The sequence below is a fragment of the Lycorma delicatula genome, chromosome 1, assembly GCF_047948215.1.
Source record: "Lycorma delicatula isolate Av1 chromosome 1, ASM4794821v1, whole genome shotgun sequence".
Classification (NCBI taxonomy): domain Eukaryota; kingdom Metazoa; phylum Arthropoda; class Insecta; order Hemiptera; family Fulgoridae; genus Lycorma; species Lycorma delicatula.
The window spans coordinates 284,207,430-284,233,922 of NC_134455.1; the positions used below are offsets into that span (position 1 = coordinate 284,207,430).

The window sequence follows — 26,493 nt, forward strand, 5'->3', positions numbered from 1 at the left end:
GAGACTAGAACGAATATAAAAAAAAAATAATATTAGTTGATAGATAATAAATATAGTACAGGTAAAACAATCAAATATTATTTATTAAAAGAAATCTGTTAAACTGTAGAAGCTGTTAGGAAATAAATTACACCTTTAATTTAAATATTTTTTAAAGTGTAATTTATGCTTTTAAAATCAGTTGACAAACTAAAAAAAATGTTTTTGTGTGTAAGAGACTTCAGAAAACATTTTAGGTTGACTTTTTCATTAAATTAACTTTACTTTTAATTAAGCATATACTTTTCCCACAAGATGTGTTATGTTTGTTTGTGCCTGCTTTTTCCTATACCCATTAATTTTTAAAGATATAATTTTTCCAGCTCCAACATATATTTGCAAATAATATGAAATTTTGTTATTTGTAACTGCAGGATTAAAAAGAAATTGCTTATTGAACATATTGGACAATTTTTAAATAAAAATATTTAATGCAGAGGATGCTCGGCTGTAATGCAGCCACAGATTTTTCTGCTGAATAATATACAATTTACAATTCTACACTTAAGTTCATAATAAAGCCATATTTAATGAGAAATCTAGGTAGCTTCATTAGTCTAAAATAAACAGTATTTTGTCTCTCTTGTTTAGTGTCATATGGAAAATCTTTTTTATGCACTCACTTGATATTTATAATTACTTTATTTACTTAATATTTATAAGTATATAATCTTACACAGTAAAACATCTTAAATCTAAATTATGTTCCTCTGTTAGAGGTCTCTGCCTTCATAAAAGCTAAAGCTAGTCTTTTGTATTGCGATTTCTTTTTTGAAAGCAGGACAATTTCCAGATCTTGTTAAATGTTGTCACCCATAATTCACATATAAAGGGATTTTCTTACAGGGTTCACCTTCATGGATTTCTTGGCACATGCACAAATCTTCTCACGATTGCATCTGTCAGAGATATAACCAAAATGTTGGCATTTGAAACATCTCATCGGCGGTGGGATATAAGCGCGGACATCCAATCGATCGATTCCGGCTCTGATTTTTTCAAATGATGGCTTATTAAAAGTAAGGACATGAGAAGAAGAGGATAACAGTTATACATCCCTCCTCATGTTCAATTGCCTACATGCGATGACATCTTACAATGCCATTTTACTAACAATCTTCTCTTCACTACAATTAAGAAAGTTACGACAAACTACTACTACTTTGGAATATTTGAGTGTGCCATGAGCTTCGACAGTAACATCAATATTTGCCAATTATTTTATCTGTAATAATTTCGCTGGTTGTACGCCGTTCAGTGGTTCAATGAATAATCCAGTTTGTGTCTTTTTAGCTTCCTTAACTGGTCCACCAGCTTTCAAAGGAGGAGAGATTTCACAAGAGCGTTTGCCCTCAAGGTTGTCCGAGATTACCAAACAAGGATTTGAGATTTTAGGATCCATAACATGTTTTAGAAAATTTTGTCTCCCTAGCTCCCCATCCACCACAGAGCCACACATTTGGGGTGCCCATGCAGAAGTCAGGGCTACCAAAGAGATATAGATCCCAATCCACCCCAAACAGGAAACTAGTCCTGTCAAGGTATCTCAGGCTCTCACCTGTTTACCTGTCCCCTCCGCAAGTGGAAGGTTCAGTCGTAAACAAGCCGACTGACCGGCAGTGGTTAGCAAACCAGCCTCCTGTATAGCCAAAGCAGGGGCCAAAGTGCTGTGTTGCTACATCCAACCGTGGTTTTCCACATCAACAGAGAGGTTTCACTCAAGCGCCAGGATCCCCATTTCCAGCAATACAGGCCACTGCACACAACAAACACGCAGGGTTCAGTCTAGAGATGAAAAACGACCATGATCCATACTCCCATGACCACATCAACCAGAAAGGAACTTGACCATAACTCCGTTAGACGGTTTGGAGTTTTGTACAAGTCTTGAACAAGTACAAACTCGTTGTCCCCACCCCGGACGTGGATCAAATGTTACTGATCCAGACGTGGAGATGGATTTACCTCAGGAGATTATTATTATTATTATTATTATTATTTATTTATTATTCATTATTAACCAAAAAAATATACTTTCTATTTAAAAGTGTTGTTCTGCTTGCATCACTATTAGAAGAGTCGTATTAAAACTGACTGTCACTACTAACTGTCAGACTGTCTGAAGTTCAGTCTGTCTATTAAACCAGCTTTCTTAAGTCAGTAAGCAAGATGTAATTAGTATCTAATTTTAGTAACTTTGTAAGGGTTTATTTTTGTTTTTCTTCTTATTTTATTTGATTATTCTGAAAACGTTGACATAATAAAAAAAAAAAAAAGTCTGTAAATCTAATGATTTCTGAAAGATCATTTATTAACATTAGAAACCGAAATGCCCTAAGTAAAACAAGCAACTTTTCTAACATCCTTTTAATTTTATAAGATGAATGTTAACATAGTACTGTTTTGTTATTACTGATATTAAGGTAAACTACAGTATAACAATAACTTCAATAGTATTATATTATTTAAGTCATCATATTGACTTCAAAAAAATTGTTTCAAGCACTACTACTTTGTGTAGTCTAAATTATGAAATTAAAACTTAAATACCTCTTTCTTCTAGTATTTTCTCTTTGGGACATTGTTTTTGTAATTTTAAGTAATTTTGCAGTAATAATTTGGATTCTTATAGGAGGGTAATTTAATTTAAATAAGTTTTGATTTTTAAACAAACAATATTGTGTTCATGTTATGGTTGTTTTTTACATGAAACTTTTGTGCTAAAACTCGTGTGAGGTTGTTAAACTTGTGATTATTTTGTTAATTTGTGATGAGGTAACACATATTGATTTGGATTAAATCTAATTATGATGATAATTTATGAAACGTTCCTTATTCTTTTGGAAATTTGAAAATAAAACATCATAGACTTTATAATCCTCACAGATTCATTGTCGTAATGTATCTACATTATTTAATTTTCCAAAAAGTTATAATCTTGCACAAAAATGAATAATTACATATTTCAAGTTAGAAAAATTAATTATTTCCAGTCCTAGTAGAACTACAATTTTATAATTGTTAGAGCCCCCTGGACCCTGAATCATTTGTTATCCTTATGGTTGTGAGAATATTAAATACTTTACAGAAATCCATTAGAAAAAAAAAAGTGTTTTACTTCATTATATTTTTTTACCATAGTGAAAAATGTAAGAATGAAGAAAGAGGATTAATTTTTTTTTCTTAATATCTTTAATATCTTTATTGTATTAATCCACAAGGGGGCTAGGGCCTCAATCTACAGCTTAAAACCTTTCCTGGGATAAGATGAATGTATCCTGAAAAATTTTAAAAATCATTTGGTTGGTTCTCGTATGGTACTGTTGCAAACAAACCAACAAACAGACAAACTTTTACATTTATATATAAGTAGATAGTTTTATAATATTTTTAAAAATCTTTTATATTCTTATAGTTTATAATGAAAAATTATAGAATTTCATTCATTGTAAAAATTAAGCTTCAGGGATGTGATTTCTTCTTAGAATAGGATAATCAATAAAGATTCACTTAAAAAACTGAGATATTTTGCCGATACATCTAGGGGAAAAACAGTTACATAATCAGCTTTGATGAAATATTTTTCAATTTTTTTTGTTACTATCTCTTTTTGATTTCTGCTTTACATTTAGTAAAAAATAGTGTAAATACAAAGAGAACAATTTTTAATTATTTTGACAAAATAAATGTTAAAAAACCTAGAATTAACCCTAAAACGTTTTTATGTAATATTGAAAAATATTACATAATGTCAAATAATGGGCAGGCAGGAGTAGGTTTCGTGATGAACAAGAAGATAGGGAGGAGAGTGGAGTATTTCAAGACACATAGCGATAGAATCATTGTAATAAGGATAAAATCAAAACCTAAACCGACAACGATTGTTAACGTCTATATGCCTACAAGCGCCCATGATGATGATGTGGTAGAGTGTGTATACGAAGAGATTGATGAAGCAATTAAACACGTAAAAGGAGATGAAAATTTAATAATAGTTGGAGATTGGAATGCAAGCATTGGAAAAGGCAAGGAAGGAAATATAGTGGGTGAATACGGGCTGGGCAAAAGAAATGAAAGAGGGGACCGACTTATAGAGTTTTGCACGAAGTATAATTTAGTAATTGCTAACACCCAATTTAAAAATCATAATAGAAGAATATACACTTGGAAAAAGCCAGGCGATACTGCAAGGTATCAGATAGATTATATCATGGTTAAGCAAAGATTTAGAAATCAACTCGTTGACTGCAAAACATACCCTGGAGCAGACATTGATAGCGACCATAATTTGGTGATAATGAAATGTAGATTAGGGTTTAAAAACCTGAAGAAAAGGTGTCAGATGAATCGGTGGAATTTAGAGAAGCTTGAGGAAGAGGAGGTAAAGGAGATTTTTGAGGAGGACATCACAAGAGGTCTGAGTAAAAAAGATAAGGTAGAAAATGTAGAAGAAGAATGGGAGAATGTTAAAAACAAAATTCTTAAATCAGCAGAAGCAAACTTAGGCGGAATAAAAAGAACTGGTAGAAAACCTTGGGTTTCAGACGATATATTGCAGCTGATGGATGAACGTAGAAAATATAAGAATGCTAGTGATGAAGAAAGTAAAAGGAATTATCGGCAGTTAAGAAATGCTATAAACAGGAAGTGCAAACTGGCGAAAGAAGAGTGGATTAAAGAAAAGTGTTCAGAAGTGGAAAGAGAAATGAACATTGGTAAAATAGACGGAGCATACAGGAAAGTTAAGGAAAATTTTGGGGTACATAAATTAAAACCTAATAATGTGTTAAACAAAGATGGTACACTGATTTATAATATGAAAGGCAAAGTTGATAGGTGGGTGGAATATATTGAAGAGTTATACGAAGAAAATGAATTAGAAATTGGTATTATAGAGGAAGAAGAGGAAGTCGAAGAGGATGAAAGGGGAGAAACAATACTGAGATCTGAATTTAAGAGAGCATTAAAAGATTTAAATGGCAGAAAGGCTCCTGGAATAGACGGAATACCTGTAGAATTACTGCGCAGTGCAGGTGAGGAAGCGATTGATAGATTATACAAACTGTTGTGTAATATTTATGAAAAAGGGGAATTTCCGTCAGACTTCAAAAAAAGTGTTATAGCAATGATACCAAAGAAAGCAGGGGCAGATAAATGTGAAGAATACAGAACAATTAGTTTAACTAGTCATGCATCAAAAATCTTAACTAGAATTCTATACAGAAGAATTGAGAGGAGAGTGGAAGAAGTGTTAGGAGAAGACCAATTTGGTTTCAGGAAAAGTTAGTGACAAGGGAAGCAATTTTAGGCCTCAGATTAATAGTTGAAGGAAGATTAAAGAAAAACAAACCAACATACTTGGCGTTTATAGACCTAGAAAGGCATTCGATAACGTAGACTGGAATAAAATGTTCAGCATTTTAAAAAAATTAGGGTTCAAATACAGAGATAGAAGAACAATTGCTAACATGTACAGGAACCAAACAGCAACAGTAACAATTGAAGAACATAAGAAAGAAGCCGTAATAAGAAAGGGAGTCCGACAAGGATGTTACTCCGTTACTTTTTAATCTTTACATGGAACTAGCAGTTAATGATGTTAAAGAACAAGTTAGATCTGGAGTAACAGTACAAGGTGAAAAGATAAAGATGCTACGATTTGCTGATAATATGGTTATTCTAGCTGAGTGTAAAAAGGATTTTGAAGGAACAATGAACAGCATGGATGAAGTCCTACGCAAGAACTACCGCATGAAAATAAACAAGAACAAAACTAAAGTAATGAAATGTAGTAGAAATAATGAAGATGGACCAGTTAATGTGAAAATAGGAAGAGAAAAGATTATAGAGGTAGAAGATGTTTGTTATTTGGGAAGTAGAATTACTAAAGATGGACGAAGCAGGAGCGATATAAAATGCCGAATAGCACAAGCTAAACGAGCCTTCAGTAAGAAATATAATTTGTTTACATCAAAAATTAATTTAAATGTCAGGAAAAGATTTTTGAAAGTGTATGTTTGGAGTGTCGCTTTATATGGAAGTGAAACTTGGACAATCGGAGTATCTGAGAAGAAAAGATTAGAAGCTTTTGAAATGTGTTGCTATAGGAGAATGTTAAAAATCAGATGGGTGGATAAAGTGACAAATGAAGCGGCAGATCGATGAAGAAAGAAGCATTTGGAAAAATATAGTTAAAAGAAGAGACAGACTTATAGGCCACATACTAAGGCATCCTGGAATAGTCGCTTTAATATTGGAAGGACAGGTAGAAGGGGAAAATTGTATAGGCAGGCCATGTTTGGAATATGTAAAACAAATTGTTAGGGATGTAGGATGTAGAGGGTATACTGAAATGAAACGACTAGCACTAGATAGGGAATCTTGGAGAGCTGCATCAAACCAGTCAAATGACTGAAGACAAAAAAAAAATTGAAAAATAACTCTTTTATTAAATTACAAAATTATTTGCATAAAATAAATATTAAAAAATAATAAAATACTTTAAAAAATACACTTTTCCAATTCTTCTTTAAAGTCTGACCTTTAAAAGTCAGCGTTAAATTAAAAACAACTGTAACACGTTACTAATCCATAAGTCTGGCTCTGACTTCAAAATGTCAAAATTTATAAAATTAGAAAAATATTTTTTTTTTTCAGGTGATTATGTAATTTACATTTCCTTGTTATTGATTTTATTTATAATGTAGACAGGTTTACAAAAAAATTCTGTCTGAAACGAAAACCGGTGTTTGCAAGAAACACAAATGCAACAAGGAATTCAGATAAATGATGTAAAAAATTACTACAAAACATAAGTTAAGACTTTCTGGACTCTTATGGAAATAAAATTTCTTAAACAATTTCAGTTACATATCCTATGCATATAACTAAGGAATTCAATAATTTTTTTATTAGGATTTCCAAGCATTATAATACTGACCTTTTTCAATTTCTTAATGATTTTGTTGATAAATCTTCTTTTTTTTTCAGTTTTCATATATATGAAATACTGAAATAATACTTGTACTATGGAAATATAAACATTCTGTATAGGAATTTTGAAATTTTTGCCTTAAATTTTTAGATTCTGAGATTCAAATCCTAGTAAAGGTTAGTTGCTTTTATATGGATTTGAATAATAGACAGTGGATACCAGTGTACTATGGTGGTTGGGGTTCAATTAATGCATATCTCAGGAGTGGTCAGCCTGACTGTACAAGACTACACCTCATTTATATGTCATACACATAATCCTCATCTCATTCGGCCTTGTTGCGGAGGGAGGGGGGGTGTTGCTTATAGTTCACTAGCTTAACAGACTGCAGTGTACACATAGGAATGAAAGAAAGAAATTTGCAGATAACATTATTAATTTTCTTCTAAATTAAATTGATTAATTTTTCACCAAAGAACATTAACAGATTCCCGTAAGCTTTCAATTGTTTTCCCTTTAGGGAGAAAAACAGTTCTGCATTTAATTTACAAAATTATATACCAATTTCATTATCTGCATTTAATAAATTATTTTAAACAATTTCTTAAAACATAAGTTATTAACAAACCTTTGTTGGTTTTAGGAAAACAATGTATTTACTGACAGCTGCTTCCCAGTCTTTAAAATATATTTTAATATAATTAAAATATTTGTGATTTCCATAAAATACTCTTATTCAATTTACACTTCTACTACTGAGGTATTCTGCACTTCTTACTAATGAGGTAAATTTCTACTATATTAGAACAGTTTCTCCCCTTGGTTAGATTAATTACTATTATCTTACTATTATTTTTTACTTATCTTCAAAATCATGCGCTATTTATCTTCTTTACTGATGACGCCATTTCATCAATCCCCAAACAAAATTACGGTTATATCATGTCAAACATTTTTTATATGGTTTCACATACATTAAAAATTTTGGTTTACCAATAGTTATAATGAATACAAATTTTCAGGTGCTATGACTTCAGGGCTGATAGGGTGAGCTGTTCTTAATTCATATGCAATTTCATCTCGAAGAGATAATAATCATCGAGTGAAATTATTTTATAACAAAATTCTCTATCGAAATGTAAAAAATTTTAGATATTTTTGTATCCCTTATGTCATGGTTTATTAAGATTCAGCAAAACTGAAAGTTTCAAGATAAGTTGAAAACTAAAATTTCTGGTATTTTTTTTTTTGGTTTGAGGTGTTTACGTAAACAAAACTTTCCAGGGTTCCTGCACCCGCAAGAGAAGTTGGTCATATCCTGAATTTTTAATGTACCAGTGGGTTTCAAGTAGTGGAGAACAAAAAGGTCATTACTGTTTTATTTTTTTATTTTTTTTTTTTGCAGGAATGTCACTTATTTATTGCATAAAACTGTATAAGAAGTCACTCCTCCCCCAAAGATACGGTCATTAGAAGTATAAAACTTTATTATTACTATGCACTTAAAGATCACAAACAAAAAAATTATGCTATAATTTTAGCTGTGCCTCTTTAATGAAACAAAAGTTTTTTTTTTATTTTTGTTCCTGAATAAGTCCAGTCAAATTTACCATGTAGCACTAAAACTTTCATAATAAGTCTAAAAGAATTTTTATAATCTCTGTTTTACTAGGGCATGTCCTCTAAGATCTATAAGTGTGATTTTATCTCTTGTATTCATCAGAAGACTCTAAAATTCTGTGGTATCATATTTTCTCAGGATTGTGATAAATTAGATTTGATTTTGGTGGACTTCCTTTGGTGGAACACAGCATGATTTATTTATATAACTCCTTTATGGGGAGAGTTTCAAGATTGTCAAGATAGGTATATAACTCTTGCATTTTTTCACAATCAGGCCTTCTACATTCCAAAAAAGAATCTATGAAGGATACAGTCAAGAGAACATACCCTGAAATAAGCATTTTCCTCTTCAGTTTCGGCTGATGTTGACTAAAACAGAATCTTCTTACTTTTTCTTTTCATAGCCTCCTTTCTTAGCTTTTCTTTTCATAGTTTTATCATTTTTTAGTGAAAAATTTGTCTACTGGGGCTAAGCAAATCAGGAAAGACTGCAGTCTAATGTGATATTTGGTTGACTGCGTAAATCCAAAAATGTCTTACAATACTCATTTCAAGCCCTTCTGCATACCAAAAAAAATATATGTTGGGGTAATATCCCATGAATTAGTAAAATCTTAAATTTTGGAATTTTCTCTCATTTTGGGAAATGGAGTATTAAAAAGGATTGTTGCGACATCGACGGGGCGCCATTGGTCAACACTGTTGCAATAGATTTTAGAACAAGGGTAGGCTGTATGTGTTCATAGGTGATGAATGAAGACAATACCTTATTGATTACTGAAGTATTGTTTAATTGTATGCCGTCTTGGCGGTTTAGAATAATTTTGTAACATAACACTTGTAACTTATAACTTAAAAGACAGCAAACATAACCTAAATAAAACTTAAAATAATGTTCATCCAAACAAGACCACCTTGGGTCAGGTATGAGTGTAGACTGGTATAAGATGCTATGTACTGTGCTCAAGGGAGCAGCTAGTGACGTAGAGTGGCATGATATCTGACGACCATACTTTGCTGTAGGCACCTTAGCCACTGCTAGGTTTCAGAACCCAACAGCAAGAGGGAGTGAAAATGTAACAAGGATCTTACCACAGTAAGTGAGTATTATGTCAGTCAGAGAGTTAGTGAGGCAAATGTCTTTATATTATGCATTTTAAAGTATCAGATATTATATTGAGATTTCCAATCATCAAACTACCTATGATCAGCTCAGGCAATTTAATTATCATGTAGAAAAATAAATTAAATTTTTATTGTCAGGAACTGTACAAGTCTGGTAAAGTAACAACCTCTTTTTATTGATGAAGAAACTAGAGATATACAGCTTTATTTAGCATTTATAACGGTTTTTTTTTTATTTCTCCTAGATCCATTGAATTTTAATAATTTGTTTTTCCTACTTCCAGTTACTAACAGTTAAATCTCCCTACATTTAAGTACATTCAACACTAAGCAAAATTTCCAATTTTCAACTCTTGTAATGGGGTTCTAATTTTTTCAATTGTAATCACAATTATTTTTCCTTCTTGTTGACTTTTATAGCTAGTTTTTCATATGAACAAAGTCTACTGAGAGTAGTGACAGATGTAATACATAAAACTAAAAAAAACTTACTGTTAAATGCACTTTTAAACAGAAGGAACCTTCACACTCAATTTCTTTCCAGGTAAAAGAAAATTTATGTACGAACATCAAAAGTGGGGGATTTGACTGTAATTCTTTAGCATGTAGTATGGAATTTCTGGATATCTTGTTAGATGATAAAATCTTGGGGAATAATCAAACAATTTTGTCTGCAACATGATTAAACCATATAGTTTTGTGTTAAGTCATCTTTTTAATTGTAGCTTGTGATCATTATCAAATATTTATTATGATTTTATATATTGCCATTTGAAATTAATATTAAATCTTAAGGCTTCTTCAAAACAGCAGGATGAGTTTTCAAGACAAAAAAAATATGGATAATTGCAAGTTGAGCAGAAAAGTTGAAAGAATTCAAAGTTTACTATTAGTTAGTTTTGGAAGGTTACCATTAAATGCTTTCACTAATTATGAAAGTGTGACTATTTTCAAGAGTTCATTTAAATTGTATTACCTGATATAGGGCCAGAGTTTATAAAAAAAATTATCATATGACATCTAAAATAAAAGCATTTTTTAAATCTTCTTTTTATTTTGTATTTTTTTAAAGAGATCTAAAAATTCTGTTGTATCATCTCTATGTATTTTGGTTTACAAAAACAGAAGTCATATATTCTTAATAAATAACAATGTCAACCTCTGTCAAACTAGACAATAAAACTATTTTCTTATAACACAGCATGTCAATCTATGATATGTTGTGTTACAGGCATACGTCTAATAACACAGGAATGGTCTTCCTAATTATGTTTTCATAGCCAGATTTAATAAATTACTGACGCATTTAAAAATTCTTCTGTAGAGTTTATTAAATTAAAACAATTTCTTTGACAAATCCAGAAATACTTGATTGTTCAAGGTAACTTAAAATAGACAAAATTAAAGCTTAATGTAAATCCAATAGTATATCTAAACCATAAAAGTATGATGTGTGAGACTGCTTACATCTCTCTAAAAATATTTGGAAAAAGAGCAATAGTGATTTATCTAGTAAAGATAAATTCTATGGACTCTGGAGAAAAACTATATTTATCTTTTTAGTTCTGATTAAAGCTTTGTTTATTTGAATTTTCAATTTCTTTAAAAATTAGACAAAATAGATATTGCAGGAGTAGCCAACAACTGGTTGAGGTTTTATTGTATAATTAAAAATAATTACATAGATAAACAAGAGACAGGAGAAATTATAGATCTCTATTTGTTGTGTTATAAAATATAGCACCACAAAGTTCAACACTAGGTTCAGGTTTTACTTTTAATACATGAATGAACTACCACTATATTTATTGTAAAGAATCAATAACCTATGCAGATATACAAAAATTATATTGTCTGCTATTAATGTAGTCATTTTAGGTAGATACTATTATAGAAGTATATTCAACAATTCAACATCACATTCTGTCCATTTTAGTACTAAATAAAAAGAAATCCGACTTTATAAGCTTTAAATGTGATTATAGTAAATAATAAAATGTAATAACATCATGATGGGTAATAATAGTGTTACTGAACAGTCATCACTAGCAAAGTTCATAAGTGTAATTATTATTGTAAACTTCTTTTGGAGTGACTATGTTGATTAAATATGCAAAAAAATGAGTTCAAATATAGCAAGTATAGTATAGCAATGAACAATTATGAAGCCTATAAACGATGTTTTAAAGTCTACAGTGAATGAATATTCCTTCAATATCTATTCATGAGGTAATATTCAATGTTGGCAGACAGATTATTAAAGAAGATTTAGATACTCTTTACTAAGGTACAAGAATTAGAACTAATAAATTTTTGAAATAAATCATCTTATGTAAGGCCAAAGTTTATGGAAAAATTATCACATGACATTTGTATCTGAGACAATTGAAAAAAAAAATTATAAAAAGACTATAGCAATTTTTAACTAAAAATATTTTAGTGCCCTTCAAAAATCCCCTTTTAAAGTTTAGGTTTAGACTTAAAAATAAGGTAAATTTCTGATTAAAACTGCACTTGTACCGAGTCATTGGAAGAAAGCATTAAGAAGTAAGAATATATCACTTCTAAGTCCACAAGCAGTATTATCAGAAGTGATAAAGTAGTATGTGCTGTTTTTAGCAATAATTTTTTTGGCTACTTGTTTAATTGTAAATAAATCAGGTGATTTCACATTCAACAAAACCAAACCAGTCTCTTTAAAGTAAAGTGAAGTTATATTATGATTATGTTATATTATGATTTATTTCGCTTCTCTTGGATTTTCCTCTGATGACATAATTTTTCTAACTGAGCTGTTTGTTTTAAACTTTAGATAGAGAAATATCTTTACAAGAATCTTTACGATCAGTTATTGTGAGTAGTAGTAACACTGAATTCAAAAGTTCTGATGATGTGATCAAATTAATTCCAGTAAAATAAATAACCAACTAGACATTATATAATTCTGAGCAAGGGGAAATAAGTAAAGATTTTTTATCTCATTCTACATCTAGTTTAGTTAATTCTGTTTTAAATGGATTTAATGGTTTATACAGTGAAACTCTTGTATCTGAATCTACAGAAAATTGTTTATGCAATGAATTCAAACAAACTTGTAGATAATGAAACCATGCTAGAGGAGAAAGAGTGAGAGAGGGAGACTCTCATAAATTTCCTGAAGTACATTCTACAAAACAATATTTAATCTCAAAAGGAGCCATCTGAAGAAAGATACTTGCAGTTTATGTAATCACCTAAATATAGAAATACAGAATGCCACTTGTAAAGAAAAAGAACTGGATTTAAGAAATGAGAAAAATGAACACTTGAGAAAGCAGAAAATGCACAATAAAAAGAAAAAAAACATTATCTTACTGAAGCTTAGGAAAACCCTGATATGGAAACACTGTGCTTTGATTTACAGAAAACTTTGTCATTGCCAAGAAAACCTACCAATATAATATACAACAAGTGGCAGATATGGTGTTCAAATAACTAATCTCTTTGGTGTAATACCTCAGTTAGGTGTAATTACTCTATATATTAACTTTGCTGGTTTATATTTTGTAATAATTAATAGACATTGTCCATTTGATGATTAAGTATTATTTTTAATAAGTTATAATGATCATTACATTTTTAACATTTTAGTTATATTAAAAGAAGATTACATTGTTAATAAAAGTGATGAAAGTGTACATGATAGAATGTGATCTAAATTTAGACTGAATAGTACATTAAAAATAATGAATTACTAATATAAAATATCAGCTGATAAAATAGGCTAGCTGAATATACAAATTTATTTACTTTTACAAAATAGTAAGAAGAATGAGATAGTTTATGTATTTATAAGAAAAAGAGAGTGAGTCTTAACATTGATTCATGAAAAGAAGGATGGACCAGTAGTTCTACAAGATTTTTTTTCCATCATACTTAGATTTAGAATCCATGATTACATCCTTACTTCAGACATAGCTAAAATGTATTGACTGGTATTAGTTAAACCTAGCGATTGCAATTTACAATGTATTTTTTAGCATGATTCCCCAGATCAAGAAATAGAACACTTCGCAATACAAACTGTAACGTTTGGGACTGCTTATGCTTCATACATAGTCACAAGATGTTTAATTCAGATAGCAAATGAAAATGAAAATGATTTTCCATTAGCTTGTAAGACCACTCAAAATTATTTTTATGTTGATGATCTCGTAACAGGTTCAGATAACTTAAATGAAGTTATTCAGCTAAAAATAAATATTTCTAAATTATTACAACATTATGATTTTCCACTCCATAAATGGTTTTCAAATAATGTTTTACTTATAAAACATATATTATATTATATTAATAATATAACTCAATGCCGTAGTGGATTTCTTTAAGTCCTTTAAACTTGCATAAACTTTATCATTGCTTCTTTGATGCATTAAAGTAATTTATTAAAACTGATATAAAATTTAATTGATCAAATGTAATAAAATTTTGGAAACATTAAAGATCATATATAAATATAAATTGCCTCAATTAGTCTTGAACCAGCGAATTAATCTTAGAATAATGGAACAAGGACAGTTTGTTATTTGATGAACAAAAGCCCACAAGCTTGATGTACAAGTGGAAAAATTAATAAGGACCATGTTCTGAACCAAGCTAGACGAGGGGAATGAAAATTTGGAAGTTGCCTGAAGAAATATCTCAAGAAAATGTAACTTCTGCTAAAGAAGTTATTGTATGGTTTGGTTCCTGTGATGGGTGAAACTAATATTAAAATTGTATTGATTCTTAAAACAATATTGGAGGAACAATCAACAGTAAAAAAAAAGATTAACAATGAAATTTCTTAATTCTAGATGTAGTTTTTTCGAAAATGAAACACTTGGGATATTGAGAGTCTTCAACAACATATTTACAGTATCGAAGATTATATGCAAATAATGGCAACTTGTCATAAAAAAAAAAAAAAAAACTTGTATGTAGAATGAAAAGTAACAATTTTTTTGGTACTTCACAGCTGGAAGCTTCGATTGTGAATCAGAAAAAAGGTGTTGATTCAAATAAAATCAACTGGTTAAAAATAAGAGAAATTACTTTGCTGAAAGAAAAACCATGCAGTTTTTTCTAAAAACTGAATTTGAAGGAGAAAAGAGGATGTGCTAGAATAATGATGGAAGCAGTTAATTTTAATCAGCCGCTTCTTCCACTATGCCTAATTGCAAAGCAATGTCAGTTCCTAAAGTAAATGATATGAAGTTTCTCATACACTACATTTCAAATGATATAAGAATGTAACAGAAAATGTTTTAGTGATGAGAATGTAGAATGTAGAAGGTAATATTGAAGGGTTTAATGAAGACCCTGATTTTCAGTTTGAATATGAAAATTATAATCATTTTTTTCTTGGTTGTATTGTATTATTTTGATAATTTTTTGAGCTGCTTGTCAATTTTTGTCACGTTTAGTGTTATTAGTAGTTTATTTTCTGTTTTATTTTTGTACAGTCTTTTTCATAAACTGTACTATATTATTTCATTGGGTTATGAGTCAAAAATTTTAATTTCAGGGTAAGCCTAAATAGTTATTTATTTTTTGTTTTAACTTTTTTCATTCCTTGTTCTAAATTGTTGTAATAATGTTTTACTTAATAAAATTGATAAAAAAACTTTTATGTTATAATGTTCATTATCTAAAAATATAACTTAGAGAAGCCAACAATAATATGTGTTAAGTTAATAAAAAAACTAACTTCTTTCATGAGTATTTAAAAAATTTTTTAACTTGTGAGTAGCATAATAATTCTTACTGACATACTATTTATTACTTTAATTTTATTAAAGTAGTTTGAATATTAAAAAAAGTTATATTTTTATTAAGAAAGTAAGGCATATCTAAGAAAGAGTTTATTAATTTTTTTTAATTACTTGTTACTTGTCTATTGATGAAAAATACTAAGTCTTTAATATCCATAAAATCCAGGATAGACCAAGAGACATTTTAGAAACTTTCTTATTTTCTGCTTAAAACAATGGTGAAAAATGCATGCAGACCAGTTTATATTGAATTTTTGCACAACAAGAAAAAAACTTTTCTATTTAGCATCAGTGATTTTTAAATTGAATAAAAATTAAAAGCATTTTTCTCATATTTCTTTTTTGGTTGTTGGTCTATTGATGCATAACACCATCCAATTTATCAACAACATTTTAACTAAGTATATACCAAATGTAAGCAGGACTTCAGGAATTTTTGGGACATCACTACTAGATGATTCTATTGATTATGATGCTGTCTTAACACTCAGTTTCCAAGAATTGATTTTATTTAATTGTAAAGTGAACCACTATACTACATATGTAAGGAAAGTGGTACCTTCAAAACCTTACAACAGGTTTACAGAATAAAAAATGGGGCTGTTAGATCACTAAATTTTCCATACATTTTTTTTTTATAATTGCTGTTAAAAAAATATATGTATATTTTTTTGTCTTCAGTCATTTTGACTGGTTTGATGCAGCTCTCCAAGATTCCCTATCTAGTGCTAGTCGTTACAGTTTGTTTTACATATTCCAAACGTTGCCTGCCAACACAATTTTTTCCTTCTACCTGACCCTCTAATATTAAAGCGACTATTCCAGGATGCTTAATATGAGGCCTATAAGTCTGTCTCTTCTTTTAACTATATTTTTCCAAATACTTCTTTCTTCATCGATCTGCCGCTTCATTTGTCACTTTATCCACCCATCTGATTTTTAACATTCTCCTATAGCAACACATTTCAAAAGCTTCTAATCTTTTCTTCTCAGGGACTCTAATCATCCAAGTTTCACTTCCATATAAAGTGACACTCTAAACATATACTTTCAAAAATCTTTTCCTAACATTTAAATTAATTTTTGAAGTAAAAAAATTATATTTCTTACTGAAGGCTCGTTTCACCTGTGCTATTCGGCATTTTATATTGCTCCTGCTTTGTCCATCTTTAGTAATTCCACTTCCTAAATAACAAACATCTTCTACCTCTATAATCTTTTCTCTTCCTATTTTCACATTAACTGGTCCATCTTCATTATTTCTACTACATTTCATTACTTTAGTTTTGTTCTTGTTTATTTTCATGCGGTAGTTCTTGCGTAAGACTTCATTCATGCTGTTCATTGTTCCTTCAAAATCCTTTTTACTCTCAGCTAGAATTACCATATTATCAGCAAATCGTAGCATCTTTATCTTTTCACCTTGTACTGTTACTCCAGATCTAAATTGTTCTTTAACATCATTAACTGCTAGTTCTATGTAAAGATTAAAAAGTAATGGAGATAGGGAACATCCTTGTCGGATTCCCTTTCTTATTACGGCTTCTTTCTTATGTTCTTCAATTATTACTGCTGCTGTTTGGTTCCTGTAAATGTTCTTCTATCTCTGTATTTGAATCTTAATTTTTTTTAAAATGCTGAACATTTTATCCCAGTCTATGTTATCGAATGCCTTTCCTAGGTCTATAAATGCCAAGTATGTTGGTTTGTTTTTCTTTAATCTTCCTTCTAATATTAATCTGAGGCCTAAAATTGCTTTCCTTGTCCCTATAATTTTTCTGAAACCAAATTGCTCTTCTCCTAACACTTCTTCCACTCTTCTCAATTCTCAGTATTGTTTCTCCCCTTTCATCCTCTTCGACTTCCTCTTCTTCCTCTATAACACCAATTTCTAATTCATTTTCTCCGTATAACTCTTCAATATATTCCACCCACCTATCAACTGTGCCTTTCATATTATAAATCAGTGTACCATCTTTGTTTAACACATTATTAGGTTTTTATTTATGTACCCAAAAGTTTCCTTAACTTTCCTGTGTGTTTCGTCTATTTTACCAATGTTGATTTCTCTTTCCACTTCTGAACACTTTTCTTTAATCTACTCTTCTTTCACTAGTTTGCACTTCCTGTTTATATTATTTCTTAATTATCGATAGTTCCTTTACTTTCTTCATCACTAGCATTCTTATATTTTCTACATTCATCCATCAGCTGCAATATATTGTCTGAAATCCAAGGTTTTCTACCAGTTCTCTTTGTTCCACCTAAGTTCGCTTCTGCTGATTTAAGAATTCCCTTTTTAACATTCTCCCATTCTTCTTCTACATTTTCTACCTTATCTTCTTTGCTCAGACCTATTCCGATGTCCTCCTCAAAAATCTCCTTTACCTCCTCTTCCTCAAGCTTCTCTAAATGCCACCGATTCATCTAACACATTTTCTTCAAGTTTTCAAACCCCAATCTACATTTCATTATCACTAAATTATGGTCACTATCAATGTCTGCTCCAGGATAAGTTTTGCAGTCGATGAGTTGATTTCTAAATCTTTGCTTAACCATGATATAATCTATCTGATACCTTGCAGTATCGCCTGGCTTTTTCCATGTGTGTATTCTATGTATGTATGAATGTAATCATTTATCCCTAAAAAGTAACATTATCTACTTAAACAAAAATATTTTTTTGTAGTGTACTTAGCCTAGTAGAGTGTAATATTTCTGCCAATGAGAAAGATCTGTATTATTCTTCTAGTCCATTTCCAATAAATTATCTATAACTTAAAGATCATCCTGCTATTTTATTAGAAATTTAATTAAAAGATTTTCATTTACAAAAAAAAAATTATTGTGTTAATAAGTTTTTAGATTTATTTATTAAATAGCATTTTCTTATACTCCTTGTTTAAAGCATCAAATAATTTTTCTCTAATTCTTTTCATGTAATGTTTTCAAATTTATTATTTCATGTAGCAGCATCTCCATCATTTTAAATAATTATCATTATGACATTATTATATTATTTCTTATTGCTATTAGTTTTGTACTTTTCCCTCAGAAATGGGTATATTAATTTGTTGTTATAAATTCTCCATCCCTGTTTTTCTTACAGCTGTGATATGTGTTAAACACCGAGATACACTTGAAAAATTGTTTTCTCTGAGAATAAATATGTTTACTAATATGAGAGTGAACATATTACTTCTAGGTCTGAATATCACCTGCATTGCAGTGGGCTTAACATTCTGATTTTTTAGAGAATTTTTGGCTCAGTGAAGAAGATAATAAATAGACAACCACTTCAATCCTCACTTCCCTAGAAAGTCTGGCAAGAGATGCAGTTACCTTCAAAATAATTGTCCGTTTTAAGATGTGACTTTAGTCTCAAGTCAGGTTACCTATAATGCTAATGGTATTATCACAATGGATATTGGTGTAGTATCATAGGTATTGGTACCTATCATAATGCAATTATTTTTATATATTAATTTAGACTCATTTACAGTATATAATATTATGTATTTATATGAGCATTGTTTATAATACTTATTTTTGTATTTATTATTTTTTTATTTTATGATGCTGTTCTAATTAAGATTTTACTTCATCTCCCCGACTAATTGCTATGGTAGTAATTTATGATCATGCATGTATGATCTGGATAAATTTTTTATATGTGATTATATACTGATTTTATTTTAAATAATATTTTATTCCTTGTTTTAGAAATTAATGTTTATGGTATAATTTCCTCCAACATATAGGCTTTATTTATATTTTTAGTTAAATATGATTCTTAATTTTTTTTCACTTTTAGGCAAGGATGACATATTTGGGGAGAATCCTTGTGCTCATGCTACTATTGGAAAATCTTCATGCAATGTTAGAGCACTTACTTATTGTGACCTTCATAAAATTCATAGGGATGATCTCTTAGATGTTTTGGAACTATACCCAGAATTCTATCAGTCCTTCTCCAACAATTTAGAAATTACATTCTACATGCGAGATGTAAGTAAGAATAAATTTGATACTTTACTATCAAAATTTAAAAAGTTTAATCATGGATTGATTTTTGTAATTTATTTAATTTATGTAATAATTTAGTTGTCATAATTCTGACATTTGGTATTTATTGTCTGATTTTTTTCTTAAGTTCTTTTAACGTATAATAATAAAAAACAATCTTCTGTGTTCCTGTGTATTAGATTGCCAGATGAGCAGACCAGGCTACACGAGGGCATTGTTACAAAGCGCTTAAATTTTTGAGTTTTTTTACTCCTTTATCTATTTTTCTGTCCATGTGTGAGGTAATGGAAGCACCTAGTCAGTTGCTTCCATTTCATATTGGTGTATGTTTGTTTTATAGCGTTTTGTTTTTTACTATTTATACCAGCTTACACATTGTGTGAGTTATTAAAATAAATTTTTTAGGTCTCTTTTACATTTATTTTGCACTCAATTGCAGATATAGTTAATTACAGTATGTAACGAAAAACATGTTCAAGTTATATATCAGATACTATAACATTATTAAAAAAATCATAAAAATAAATTGGCATGAAAAACTTATTTTTAAAGATGTCTTCAGTGTTCTTAGTAATATACAGTAATACTAAAAGTGATGGGATTACTCATAAATGCGGAGTGGTTAATAAACAAGAAATTGACCTGGCAACTAAGCCAGTTCATGGAGCACACTTCATTACTGGGTGACTGTAACATAAAAGTTTTTATGTGCAGAGCTCAATAATAAAAACGAAAAGCATATTTCTTGTTTCAGTGGTATCTTTGAATTATGGAAATGCAGTTTCCTAGATTAGAAGACACAGCTACATTAGCTGCTTTAAAAAAAAGTTTGGCTGCATTTTCATCAGCTAAAAGTACCTACTTCTAACACTGTACATGAATAATTATACTAATTATTTTGTTCTTACAAAAATAGTTTATTTTCTTTTGAATTTTTGTTCCTGTCTGTTATCTAGTATATATATGTCAACCAACATTTATTTTATATTATGTCAGAAGAAAACATTTTATCATTTTGCTCAGTGAATTATGAAAAAAACCTGATATGAGACTAAGTATGGATGAAAGAATTTCAACACATTACATTCATAGCATGGTTGAAGTATAAATATGAATTGTTAAAGAGTGCAATAGAATTTTCTTACCCAAAATTATTGAATGCCTCCACAGTTGATTGGAACTTTTTTGCCCATGTCTATTCCAACTTCTGTTTCTGTTCATTACACAAAATCCACTACTTCTTGGTTAGTGAACTCATATCCTTCATTGTTTAAACTACCATTGGAGTATTTCTTCATTTTCAAAGTTGTTGCATTTAGAAACTTTTCATACTAATTCATAACATTAGTACTTTCCTCTGAAACATTGGGATCTTCCATCAAACAAATTGTACCATGATTTTTCAAGAGTCACAGTAGTTATTTTCTTACAAGATTAAGCATACTTGTTAATAATTATTTTCATTTCTATCAATTTTAAAAATTTTAGGATATTTTTTCTTTTGATATTCATATAAAATATAGCATAATAACAACCATGATAATATCGTTTAGAGGAAAGGCATTTTGAGCCATTGGTTGCAATAATATAATCTGCTAACATTGTGGGAAGGGGAAGAATTTCATATAAATATCACAATTTGATCAATTTTGTAGAGGTATGGATTCATTATAATAAAAATTACTCTTTAAGAAAATTTTTAGCAGTCAAGAACTTTTCAAAACCAAGTACAAATTTTTCATAGTCATGTTTCAAATAAATTAAATGACAAAGACACATTTGCTTGATTTGTCTAATATTTTCTTATTTTATTTTTTCAATGCTATAAAATTCTTGCATTTAAAGATGCACATTAATGACAGAAAAATGTACTCTATCCAAAACATTTTATCCTAATACTCCTGTTTTCTCTACTTATTTTACAAATCAGAACAGATCATTTTTCACTATAAAATTTTTTATATTCAATTTTTAAATTTAGTCTAATTTCACCTACATTAAAAACTTACATGTAATCCTTAATCTTTTTTTTTTTAATTCAGTTTAAAAATGTTAAATACCAACACCAAAATCCATTGCATTGTGAGGAAAATCTTACCATTTTTAACTTACAGCCTCCAAATTTTTCTATGTTGGTAAAACATCATGTTTACATTTGCACAACATATTCCTAAATACAGTATCACACTATTTCAGGTAGAACTCTGCCGAAGTCAGGTGTGAATTGGTTTAAATACAAAATAGTAATTGATTTATATATATATTAATATATAAATATATATTTTTTCAAACATTTTTCCCCCACTGTATCAAATAATATAATTTAATTAATTATAAAATCAAAACTTCCAGATACAGTACATAAAGTGTCTCTTACTTTTAATGTACTGTATCTGATGTTTTGATTCTTTATTTAATTAAATTAAAGTAAATGCTTGTATACATTAAAAGGTTAAATTGTAGGCTTCCATTTCTAATTGTTTGGAGACTATTTATATCAATCTGTTATATATCTACTTATAGGAAAATGGAAACAGAACCATTTTATATTATAATTACAAAGGAAATTTGTAGTGGAATGAGAAGGCATATGAAACAATAAAGAAATAGTCCATTCAGTTAGTAGCAAAAAGAAATGTAAACAGCCTGGGTTATACTGTATAACCTGCAATATACTGCATTAAAATACATTCCAATTTAGGCCTAAGCAGATATATTTGGTAAGCAATAGATTTATTATAATTTGTTTCATCCTCTTTTCGTGAATTACTAACTTAAACCTCTCTTCAACATTGAAAATTCTTAAAATATTTGTTCAGTTGCTTCAATGGCCCATGTTTCACATAGGTTAGCTTGAGATAATGAGAAGTTTAGTGAATCTTACTTAGACAATAGTAAATAATCATTCTGTTGACAAAGCAAGTAACAGTTTTTCAATTCATTACCAAGATTTTAACTTTTCAGGAAGAACAGGCAGGTGTAGATCCAAGAATAGGTAGAGTAACGCGTCAGTATCACTCTCGTTCCAACTCTCAAGATGGAGGTCAAGGAGGTGGTGGGACAGTAGGTATTAGTGTAGGGGGTGATGGGGGGCTAGATGTTGATAGAAGGCTGACATTCCGTCCAACACATCATTCATACCGTCAAATAGGTTCTGAAACACATGGACGTCCTCATCTCAGGTGTTCTAGTGAAGATGGCTCGGAACATAATTAGTAAGTAAAATAAATCTTAATCATTCCTTTTACTGCCTGTTCATTTGTCAAAACTAAAATTTACTTTACAACTTACATCTACATGGTGAATGTCTTGATGATAGAATCATTTTTAAATGGTTTGAATCTTTAATAATATATCTAGCAATAAAGAGCAATCATTTAAAACCTAATTGTGCTAAAGAGCACATTTAAAACCTAAATGTGTTTATAGAAAACATTTGTATTGTGTGTAATGAGAAATGTTTAAATTTTTATTAATAAGTTTACACATGCTTGACTTTGTAATTAAAACTTATTTGCAAAGAAAAATTCCATTTTCAGTTGAACAAGGAAACTGACCATTGCTTTGTTTCAACTGACACATGATGAAATAAGAAACAGTAAGATTTTTTCTCAATTCTTCTTTAATTTTTTTACTTTTAGAAGTCGACATTAAAATAAAAATAACTATGCGTTATTTTATTTTGAATAAACCTAGAACAAATTTTGAACAAAACAAACTAAATTGAGCAAATTTAGTTCAATTTAATTCAACTTAATATAATAATATAATAAGCAAAAATGTAAAGAATTGAAAAAATATTTTTTTGTGTAGTTCAAGTTGATTTTATTTTAAAAAAAGAAGATAATTACATTATATTTTATATTTTTATTTTATTTAAGATAAAGATAGATCTATAAAAACCCTAGCACTTAAAGAGAAAGAATGTAAGGAAACAGTGTTTACTAAATACTATTGAGAATTAGCTAAAGTTCTCTTAATTTTCTTGAATTTTTCTGTGAAGTACTTTGAATATGAGAATGATGTTAGGCTATATATCATTATGCTACAAAATTCTCATACAAGTAATGAAGTTGAAAAAAAAAGAAAAATATCTGCTGGTAGTCTTTTTCTCTTTCCTGTTTAGCCTCTGGGAATTTCCATTCAGATATTACTTCAGAGGATGAATGTATGAGTGTAAATGAGGTGTTGAACAGTCTCAATTTGACCATTCCTGAGATGTACAATTAATTGAAACCCAACCACCAAAGAACACTGGTATCCACCATCTAGTATTCAAATCTGTATTAAAATAACTGCCTTTACTAGGACTTTAACTCTAGAACTCTCGACTAAAATCGAGAGATCTCCAAATCAGCTGATTTGGGAAGACATGTTCACCACCAGACTAACCCGTTGGGTCATCTTCTGGTAGTCTATGTTGACAATATAAGTTTTATTTAAGAAGTTATTTAGGAAAAAAAATAATAGAAACATCAAAGGAGCTTTTCCTAAAAAAAATTATTGAATTCTGTCAGTTCATTCTGTAAAGAGTAAGGTATGAAAGTGCATAGAAAAAATTATCCATGAAGGTTGAATTGAGACCTCTTTTTTTAAAGTTGGTTAAAAAAAAATCACTTCATAAGTAGGATGTCTTCACTAACACACAATTTTTATATTGGCTTCTGTACACATGCCGCAACAGGGTACACAGTACATTCATAATTTGGGAAAAAGACTTTCACACATACTTCCATAGAAAAAATCACAATAGAACTGTTTTTTATTATGATGTTGGCAGATATCTATGAAAAAACATCATGTTCTACGTAGAATAGGCTTGTAATAAATTAAAAATGTTTATTTCTCATAAAGACCCACCACGCTATTACTATTTATTAGTAGTTTTTCATTTTACATTTTTTTTATTATTGTTTTGCAATACTTAATAAGTAGAGTAATGTGCTTAGCGTTTTAAAATTTAATTTTGTAATACTTATATGTTCTATCATAAATATATGATGGAACATATATTTATTTTTTTATGATTTCAATTCTTTTTGTTCAATCTAAAGATGAAGGATCAGGAATAACAAACCCACAATGTTTTTCATGTTCATAATTAAGTATAGGACAACTTAGATACTAATTTTGTCAAAGTTATGGAATTCTTGTCATCAGTATGATTATTTCTTTTACCAATAAAATTTTTTTATGGAGACTGAATTGAAAATCTAATCCAAAAAACAGCAGTCTTTTCTTCTTGTGATTACAAAAGTTGTAGAAAAAAAATTAAACCTAATAACAATGCATGTTGCACACTCATTAACTCTAAAGAGTTAGAGTTGATAACTGGCTTGCAAGCGCAGAAAGTTAATTTTCAAAAATTTCTTAATTGTCTTTTGATACAATTATAAAGAAAGTAGCAATGCATTCTGAGCTTCTAAAATTTTGTCAACTTCCTACTGGAGTAAGAAAAAGTATTATTTTTGTTCTCTTCTATTATTTTTATTATTTACAGTGACTCTTTGTTTTCACAGTAACTTTTTAATGTTTGTCTATGAAGCCTATACCCTGCTCAAAGTATTTTTTCCTCTTGTCCATGTTACGACTACATAAGTTATGGAGATGAAATTCCTTATTCTATTATGAAATTTTTTAACTCAAATTTGGCTTTTGATAGAAGGTAAAACTTACTTTCTGCATTCAGAAACACTTATTCATTATACACGTTCTCAATTTCCAATCTATTTGAGAACATTTCATTAGTAACTTTTTTATTTCTAGCTTTTTCCAAACTTGATGTCAACATGAACTACAACTTTTTTAATAGTTTTACTTTAGTGTGTTTTGGACCGTGGTAAATAGCTGATTTATTTCTATTATTATCTAACACTCAGTTTTTATTTTTTTCTACTCATTCTGTTACTTTGACTGTTAAAAGAATAATGCTGTTGGGAAAATGAGTAAAAGGAAATGGAAAGGGAAAAGAGAAGTAAGGGAAAGAAAAATGGGGGGAAGGAAAGGGAAACTGGAGAAAATAAGAAGAGAGAGCGAAGCGAGCCATGACCCTCTGATTGTGACGGGAAGCACAAGTAACCATAGAGCACGGGCCAAGCCGCGATGGTGATGCTAGATTTGGGATTGTAATAAATTTTTTGTTTATGTTTATAGGACTTTTGTATTGAACTACTTTAATTCATTCATAAAATGGATTGGTCTAACAAATATTGTTCAATTTTCTTATCTTTTTTTTTTGTTTTCCTGTATTTAAGTTTTGGGCAAAAATTCATTGTTTATCGTATATTCCTTCAGTATTTTTCACAAAATTTTTATTTACCATTTTTTCAGGATTTAATGAAAATCTAAATATAATATTGTTGATTAAATATTTTTTATTTATAAAAAAATAAATTTGCTATTAAAAAAGCATTGCGAGTGAAGCTACATCTATATTGTGGGCGAAGTTGTGACTTGGTATGCTAATAGATAATATAATAATAAAATTTACATAACACATAAATTATATGATTAAAGAAGTTAATAAATTTATTTATATATTTGTAATGTTGCAACAAACTTGTTTATTTCTCTATTAAAGAAATCATGAATACTTGAATGAGATCAGTTTAACATGCACCTGATCTGATACCAGTGACAATAATTTACATAACTTATGTAGTTATTTTCTGTTAATTTAAGATTTAAAAATAATAGTATCTTAATTATTGAAATTGCTATTTATCTGATGAAAAACGTAATCACAACACAGTACTTGTGAAAGAAAAAAGAAAAAAGTGCTTTGAAAATGAGTAAATATTTACAATAAACCTGCTCCTTAATAAACTGCATTTTAATTAATACTTACAAATTATACATGTATCACCAACAATTAGAAAGAAATACCATATAGAGCTTTAATTTACTGTGATGTACCACATGTTTAATTATGAATTAATTTATCACCTATTTCCT

The 26,493-nt window shown here is 29.3% G+C and overlaps 1 protein-coding gene across 2 annotated transcripts in view; it reads left to right on the plus strand.

The window, feature by feature from the left end:
* Window positions 1–26,493, plus strand: part of LOC142332349 (voltage-gated inwardly rectifying potassium channel KCNH6-like) — a 792,659-nt gene that overhangs the window by 676,966 nt on the left and 89,200 nt on the right. For both annotated transcript variants that reach the window (XM_075378757.1, XM_075378763.1), the window contains 2 exons: window positions 19,328–19,521; window positions 22,504–22,754. In XM_075378757.1, the coding sequence (XP_075234872.1) occupies window positions 19,328–19,521; window positions 22,504–22,754 (445 nt within the window). The remainder of the gene's footprint in view (window positions 1–19,327; window positions 19,522–22,503; window positions 22,755–26,493) is intronic.